General features: G+C 44.3%; 1 protein-coding gene across 1 annotated transcript; it reads left to right on the top strand.

The window, feature by feature from the left end:
• Positions 1 to 1,535: 1,535 nt before the first annotated feature.
• C3H1orf94 (chromosome 3 C1orf94 homolog) lies at positions 1,536 to 8,669 on the top strand. The gene is made up of 3 exons (XM_055703981.1): positions 1,536 to 1,780; positions 5,600 to 6,063; positions 6,991 to 8,669. Exons 1-3 carry the CDS (start codon positions 1,536 to 1,538, stop codon positions 7,071 to 7,073), a joined length of 792 nt encoding a protein of 263 aa, XP_055559956.1. The 3' UTR covers positions 7,074 to 8,669.
• Positions 8,670 to 8,958: the final 289 nt, after the last annotated feature.

Raw genomic sequence — 8,958 nt, 5'->3', positions numbered from 1 at the left:
TCCTGGAGGAAGGGAAACAGACTCGGACAAAAATCAAGGACTTACTAAACAGAGTGCCAAAACCTGGTTTTCCCTCAAGTTTTGACACAAAGCCACATCCACGGGGCTCTTTCTCTCTCCCTCCTCTCTCCTACATGCATCACGCTCCAAAGAATGCGGACAGTACCCTGGCTGCTCGCAAATACAACCACTCTGGTGATAGGAGGAACCGTAGAAGGTATTCACACTGGGGAGCATCATCGCATTCCCTAAAATTCTAAGTACCACAATTAGTACTTTGGTATGGGGGAAAAAAACCCCAAAACGTCCTACTGAATGCCCCACAATTTATTTGGTTTATTCTCTTAATCATGTATTATCACTATTGGGGGGGGAAAGAGCATTTACCCAGGCATAACCATGAGTCGAGAGAGAGGTAGCTATGAATACTACCTCTATCAGCAAGAAACTGCAGTCACTATTTCACTTACATGACAGGAGAGTCCAGCTCTGGATTATCTGAAAGGAGATCAGTACAGAGCCAAGATCTTAGTGTACAGAGTAATGATTTTGGTAGCAAAGAATTCAAAACACAGCTGTTATATCTGAAGGTTTGCACCTCCCTTATATTTAACATGTCTTGTATTTTCATACCTGAATCGAGTTTTATAGCCCAGCACCCAAAATGCCTCAGAGGATGCTGAAAAGAAACAGTACACAGAGCAAAATTCTATAGCCCTGACGCTGAAAAAATATGCAAGCTCCAAAACTGAAAACGAGCTCTTTTTCCACGGCAGTGGAAGGGCTTACAAGGTGGCAAGACGTATTTTTGCCCTCCATGACAGTGGGGCAGAAGTGCCACCGTGCTTCTGGAAGCATGGAAACGCTCATGACTAGAAACACTGCAGCAGCAGCAGCAGCAGCGCTGCGGGCCCAGCTAAGCAGGCTTTGTGCCGCTCGCCGCGAGCGATGGCGGATCTGGAGTGGGCCGTGAAGAGTTTCAGGGCCACAAATCGCTCGAACAGACATGGAACGTGTCGCTAGATGGGCCTCGGACAGGGATGTAGCTCCTCCTTTTGGGGCTGTGGAAAAGTAAGAGTAAATGGGCAGGGCCACCCCTCCTGCCTGTACTACCTCCCGCACACAAAGCCCCTGCCCCTCATCTGGTGTCACTGAAAGACGAGGGACCGAGGGCAGGAGGAGGCAGAAGGCCCAGAGGGACAGTGCTGGGTGCACTCCACAGGGCTCGGCCGCCGGCAGACACCCGGGAAGCGGCACAGAGCCCAGCCACGGGGAGGCAGGGACAGCTGCCTGAAGATGACCCGAGTTCTTTAGAGATTGACGCGGGGGAAGGCTCCCAACCGTGTGGAAGGCCGCACCGCTGCCATTTCCATGCCTGCTGCTGGGAGCCCAGTGGCCGTTGCCACCTGTCACCCTGCCCTGCTGCCAGGCCCTGCGGTTGCCATGGCTCTTCGTTACCAACACAAACCGCCTCCTCCAGGGAGACAGACCATGGGTGAGCACCCAGAGCCCGCAAGATGCTCCCCGGTACGAACATGGCTCTAACTCCAGTCATCATATCTGAGGGTCAGCTCCCCCTGGGACCTGTCCCTAGGCACACCTGGATCCATGAGGACACTCCCCCGGACAGCCTGGACGAGGCCTGCCACGAGATCTGGAAACGGGTTCAACTGCTCGCTGACAGGCTGCACGCGCCGGTGCTGGTGCCGCCGCTGCAGCACATCCTCTGCTCCGAGCTGTCTGCGACCTTTCAAAAACACCGCATCGACTCCCTGAGCAGGTAAGGGACCTTCAAGCATCGCCCAAGCTCTAGCAAAGGCGGCTGCTGCTTCCCTTTTCACACCTTCCCAAACTACACTCCTGTAACCCGTCGAATTGAAAGCCCGGGGCGCAGGGTACACCAACTGCTGTCTGACAGCCTCCCAATGAGGCAAATTATTCCCACTTTTTCCACGATATTTTTTTTTTTTTTCCCAAAGAAAATTTCTTTGCCCATGAAGTCCGACTACTTCAAATTCTGAAGCACCCTAAGTGGCTGCTGCATTTGCTTCCCCACAACATTTTAAAGAAAAAACAACCGTACACACATCAAAATATTTACAGGGAAGTGAAAGCAGCATTCAAAAAGAGCAAAATCGAAAATTAAAGTGTTGTAAGGAAGCTACTGTAAACAGCTGATCTTTACAAAGAAAGGCTGGATTTCGCACAGAAAAATTTATGCCAAGTCATGTTTCACAGGACAAATAACAGTCAGAGAAGGAAGCAGGCTCTTCAGATTAATAGGATAATATTTACTCTATGCTCCCAAAAGAGAAAAAGTAAAATTCATAAATCCAGCAAACAATCAGCAAGCATTAGTACATGTCCAGCTCTTAAAGTCCAAACAAAACACCATGCGAACCTGGCCCGTCTTGCTTGGTACACAAAAGCGTCAACAGTTATTCCAGCTTTTTGAAAAAATAACCTCACACTTGAGGAAACTGATGATTTTACAGACGAAGACACCAAGGCACAGAAGGGGAATTACCTAACACTACGTCAGGTAGAAACCTAGGAATTACATCTTGGACTCCTGGCTCCTTTCCTTTTTCCTCCATGTCTTAAAGAAGCTAAAATCGTAAGAGAGGAAAACCAGCTGAATCAAGAATAACCAGTGAAGCCCAAGGAGTTGCCTATAGCAGTAGATGAAATTATACAGCCGAGATATCTTTACAATTAGCACATGCTCAGTTAACCACATATTTTGGTCCTGCCAGCTGCTAAGAAGTCTTAGGAAAAAAGGCACTACACACACCACTGAGGAACTATGAACTACTAACAATCTTAACTACATTCTTCAGCAACGTATTTTACTCTTACAGGAATATAGATCTGGTCTTCAGCAGTAAGTCTACTGCAGCAAGGCCAGCCTAACGGACATGATTTCTAGCCCACTCAACCTGCAATTACCCTGAAGCCAGTGCAACTGGGCAGAGCCAGCAGATGAAAATAGTTTCCTTTTTGCTGCTTTAGCGGGAGGGTGTGAACTTTAGGACCCCCGGAATGAAGGCAGCAGCCAAGACGCAACTACAAGGACCTGAGACAAGCTCAGCAACTTCAGTTGAGACTAAATTAAAAAGGCTGCAAAGTCCAGTGGTTAAAGGACTATCTCTGGGTTCAAAATAACGATCCTCTACTCCTTGTTCATCTGCTGATCTACTGAGCTGAGTTACCTCTGGCAATTCATCTGGCCATTTCTCAGCAACGTTTTCCTGTAATTAGCTAGCAGGCTCTTCAGGACAGAAGTACTCTCTGCACACACACTCGTACAGCAGAGGACATTAGGGTCTTTGAGCAACTGGGATCAGAGTCATTGAACCTTCCAACAACAGCCAAACTGAAGTGCTAAAACCAAATTACTGTACAGAACTCAATGAACTGCTTTAAAATGGAAGCAGTTCAGGTGAGACAGCCCTAGGTCTGGGTTTTACCTTTGAGGTAGAAGCTTCCATACCCTACCTCGGCTACCTCTAGTAATAGTCCTGAAAGACTTACAGAAAGACCGATTGAGAAAAGCCTTTCCGTATATACCAACTGTCAATAAAAGGTGTTACCCAATTCACCAGCTGCCATAGCATCAGTGGCCAAAATGATACCACATGACCTTGCTCAGTTTAGCAATCCTTAATTATTTTAAAATATTGACTTATGCAGATTGCTATTATGCTCATTTGAAAATGTATCTGGAATCTTTTGAACAAACAACAAGTTTCACCTTCCTGGTTTCATTCTGGAGCATCTGGATACAGAAGAGCAAGTTATTAAGAACACCCAGAGCAGGTGGTGACATGAGGAACCTCGTTTGTTGAGGGGTCACTATTTACCACATAAGGAGCTTACAATCTTCCAGGAGAAGAGGACAAAGCTTCATAGGCAAGCATCAGAGCTAGCAACACGACATGCAGCATCTTCAAACACATTCAAATACAGGGGCTCCAATAACCTAACATGTAAGTCCAAGAGAGAGACAAGGAGCATAGTAGCCACCTCAACTTTAAGTCTCTCTAACTACAGTCAGAGCACAAATATCAACAGGTTCTGCAAGGCAGCAAGAGTGGAGCCAAAAAACCCCGCAAGATTTGAGCAGTACAAGATTTGAGTGAGAAGCTGCAGAATCAAGGCTGCAGCCTGTGAAGCCATCAGAGACAGGAATCCCACTGAAAGAGGAGGCAAAAACTTGTGTGAAATAAGCTGTAGTCAGAAATAGCCTAACGATTTTCTGTTTTCATATCTACAGTATAAATCTGTTGAGGTTTTTGGTAAAGAGAGTATCTATGTTCTTTAAAAATAGGAGGGAAGCAGCACCATACTAATTATAGTAATCCTATGATTAGAGATAATTAGATACATTTACAATTTAGAATTTCCTAATTTTAGCTGTTTGTGAACCATCTATGTATCTATATAGTGTCTGCACAAAGCATCAGTCTTTTCTCAAACTAAGAGGAGTAAAGTGATAATAAAGTTATTGAACATAGCTGGATGTGAAAGGGCAAACTGGAATTTAAAGCAGAGTTTTGAGTAGGTGACCACAATCGGCACTGATCAGTATTTTGGGCAGGTAACCATTACAGGTACTTAGGTGTGCCTTAAAAGAAGACAAAATTGTTCAGCTCTGACAGCAGCCCCACAGTAAGGTCCCAGAGGACCTTGGGGGGCTACAGAGGTGCCTTGTGATGCACCCTACAATTACACCATCTGACAGTCTTATCTCCCTGTATCAAAAATGGTTGACGAGTTACAAATACAACACCCAGCTCTGTTAAAGCCTTACAGGGGATAAGGGAATCGTAATGACCAGTCAGTCCAAGGAAACTCAGGCCTTCACCCTGCAAAGATTTAAGGCTCCACTGAGTCTTGAAGGTTGAAAAAAGCTGGAACCTGGAGAACAAACAAGGTCTCTCCCATTAGGGACACTGGGATACAAGGCACAAACCAGAAAACTGTTTTCCACATCCAGAATCGTTGGGTTAATTTTACAATGTTTGACAAACAACATGAAAACCACCACAGGGCTTAACTGTGCAGGTAAGGCTTCTCCACAAACTGTTGTGAGGGAACTTAGTTACTACCAGCTGCTCTAATGCAATGGCAGAGGAAGCCTTTTAGTTCTGCCTTGTGGCAAGTGTAACCCACCTCGAAGCTTGTTTACTTCATTCACACCCAGTGCCTGCAAAGAATCACCTTGTTTGACACAAAAAACCCTTAGATTTTTGTTTACAATCAAAATATATTCTGACCCACAAATATTTTTAAGCATATATTCTATAATGATTCTTTGCACACCTATAATGCTATCATCCAACTTTGCTTTAGTCATTCTTGGATAAACGCATTAACTAAGTTAAGATATTTCCCCTCCCCCCTTTATGTGGTTCTTGGAAAAGAACAGTATCAAAGCTGAAATTAGGAAATTTTATTCTGGTTAAGAAGGAATACTTGAGTTTTACATAGAACACTAATGAGATAGGAATGCGGGGTTTAGGAGGAGTCAAGAGCAGCAGAGCTCAATCCTAAATCAAACCTCTTTTAGCAGCAGCCATCTTCTATCTTCTTACAGCAACTACTTGCCAGATGAACCAGAGGGACTCAAAAGTATACGCAAAGCAATGATTGGAAACAGAGAAAGGGAGATGAAATTAAGAGCTCTCTGTAATGCTCAGCTTTCTGCTAAACCCATGATCCCCAGCCTTCTGCGTTCAGTAAATTCCCAGAAGAATTCCAAGGGGCTGGAGGGTGGCAGCGTGACAGGCGCTCACAGCGTGGAGGGCAGCAAGCTGGAGTTGCCATTTCTACTGAAACACACAGACTCTGCCAAAGGTGCAGACAATCAGGTAACAGCTGAGGAAACAAAGGAAGCGAAGCAGTTGATACAGAACAGCACGTCCAGCTCTGCCAACAGTAGTACAACTGTGTCATTAACAACAGCAGCACAAAGTCAAGCTCCAGGACAGAAGCAGCAGCTCCTACCATCTGCTGAGATTTGCTCCAAAACAGATTCTGATGCAGTCACAAAGAATCCAGGTATGGAGCTGGGCATGGTCCTTGAACATCAGCTGGGAGCCACGGGAAAACCCAAGCGTAAACTCAAAGCTGTTGAAAAGCACGTGGCAGGAGCTGGTCCGGCATCACTGCATCGTTTGCTCGATGGTGATGTCCTTTCCAAGCCCTGTGTAAGAGACCAAACTAATCCTCTCCATTCAAGAATTCCCGTGTTACACTAGGATGTTGGTATCTCCCCTCTAACTAGCACCTACCCAATGTCCTTCTCACATGCGGGAATACAAGTACATATAGGAAGGTCATGACCATTTCTGTTTGGTCAGTATTTTCTAGGAGCTGGGGTTTTGGGTTTGGGGTGTGGGGGGGTTGCGTTGTTGGGGTTTTGGGGGTTCTTTAGGTTTTGAGTAGTTGGGGGTTTTGGCAGGGTGGTGTGTTTTTTTGTAGCATCATGATTTTTGGGTTCTGTTTGTGAGACATTTAAAAAGAACCTGATTTTCACAGAGTATTCGTAACTACGTTCCTTGAAGGATATCTTAGAACAGACAAAAGCAATGGTATATTCAGATCTCCTGTTTAAATTTATAGATTAGATTTATCTGTCTGGAGACTTAAGATAAGGATACTACAACAGAGAATAAGCTGATTCTTATCTCAGAGTTTTGAACTAGGGGCAAAGGTTCTTGTTCTGGTCTTACAGTTTCATTCATTCTTATGGCTCAGGTAATTAGCTTTATTCCAGGCCCTGTGGGTCAAGAGTTTAACGGCCCTACAAGTGAATTTGAACTGCTAATTGTTGAGTTTGGGTTGCTGCGGTACAGAACTACAGCCTGCAAAAGTAACCGGTATCTTAAACAGATTTTGCTTTACAGGCAAATCACATCCTCTTAATTGCAAATGTTCTACAGAATGCGTGTTTCTTAATATCTTTAACCTTGTTTTGTTTTGCAGTAACTACTACAGCACTGGATAAAAAAAAAAAAAAAATGCTGAACGCAATGCAAGTACTTCAGGCTTTTCTACTACTTCACTGACCACAGCATCACATCAGCTGGCGCAGCAGAGCCTGAGCTTCCCTCCATTTTCCATCTTTACCAACCACTCAAACTTTTTTTCCACAGTTTCAGGTAACATAAAATGGACCCTCATTTTGTGAGAAGATAGTAGAACACCCCCAGGTCTATATTGACAGACACAGGGCACCACCTGCTCCTATTTTGACAGCTGCTTTCTGATTTGTAGGGTAGAGCAAGAAACCAGATTGCTATTCTACTACAGTAAGTTACACTAAGTGGCTTTGGGGTCACAAACAAAGCTTTAACAGGACACGTAGTGTAGTCCTCTGAGATGGCTGTGATGGTATCAAAGGATGGTGTATTATTGACACAGATACTGAATGCTGATCTCTCTCAGGCTTCATTAGTTTCCATTTTTATCTTGTACTTACAAATATTTTATCTTGTATTTACAAATATTTTGACATAATAACTTAGGACAAATGCTTAATGTCACTCCCTGTTTACAGACTGGGATACTACTTTCTTAGTCTAGTGAAACAGGACCGCACAGCAAAGTAAAAAAGCCAACTAAGATTAGGAAGAAGCCCAATACTCCAGTTGAAAGAAATAAAAGAATGAATACTGGGAAAGCCACGTAGCCATGGTTTTCTATGGGCTATGCTCCCCTAGTTTCCTTTGCGTCCACTAAAAAAAGCAATCCACAAAACTGTACCAGAAACAAAGCTATGGTTCTATAGCAGGACTCAGTTCATCCTACAGGCTGTCAAAAGTTGTCAGCAGCCTGCTATAAAAAAAGAAAGAGGGTGGAGACACACAACCCAGAGCACAGGCGTTTTGCTGGGCTGAGCTCCCTCGGAAGTTTACAGTCCAAGAATTTTCCCTTTTTCCATTATGTCAAGGATTAGTTAGCACAACAGATACTTACTTAGCATAGCAAAAACACATGAATTTTTCCCCGGGCAGAACAGAGCTACAGAGTGGAAAGCAGATTCCTATTGCAGAGGTCTCAGATTAAGGAGACAAAGAGAAGTTCGCCCAAAGCTAAGAAATACTTATCTCAACCTGGTTTCTTTGAGCATAACATACCCCTAAAAAACTTACACAAAAGTAATTAATGGACCAATTCAGACTGTTTTAAAAAAAATCAAGCTTTACGTATGCTTAACAGGGTCCACATCACCAGAGCACAAGGATGCCATATCAGCAAGCTCCACACTCTTTCCTTGGACGGTATTCAAGACAGGTGTGTTTAAATGGTTATGAATATGCTTTAATTTGCAGAACACAGATGCTAAGCACAATAGATTAGTCAGAGCAGTTTGTCAAGTGCCCAGATTGACATTGGTGCCACTGCAAAAATAGATTTGGGGACAAGATGCTGAACCGGTATAAAGTTCATACAGCGTGCTGGAGCACCGTGCACTCCCAAGAGCTCAGGAGATGGCCTTGAGCCTCTAACTGAAAACATTGATTGCTTACACTCCAGTTTTGTACAAAATTGGCAGAGACCACTGTGTGTGTCTGAAAAAAACATTTTCAACAACTCCAGTTTCCATTTATGGGGCTACGACCTTGTCAGTATTCCCGTCCCACCTTTTTTGTTTTGTTTTTTGTTTTAAATTGATGTTATTTCTTTTTCCTCCCCAGGTAGCTCTATACAGCCCACAGCACGTTTTCCAGCCACCTTACACTCCAATGTTGAACTACATCCACCTGGTTATCCATACCAGCAGATGACCTTACCAGCAACATCCAGCAACATCCAGGATCTACCACCAATGGCAGGCAATGGGATCCAGAATCCATTTTCTCTTTCCTATGGGTATGGCGATGCAGATTTGCTTTCTGGTTTTTTCAGTACTTTAAGGAGAGTTAAGGACAGTGAACCTGCGTGAGGCTA

This window comes from Falco cherrug, chromosome 3 (genome assembly GCF_023634085.1).
Source record: "Falco cherrug isolate bFalChe1 chromosome 3, bFalChe1.pri, whole genome shotgun sequence".
Classification (NCBI taxonomy): domain Eukaryota; kingdom Metazoa; phylum Chordata; class Aves; order Falconiformes; family Falconidae; genus Falco; species Falco cherrug.
This window is presented reverse-complemented; position numbering and strand designations above follow the sequence as displayed.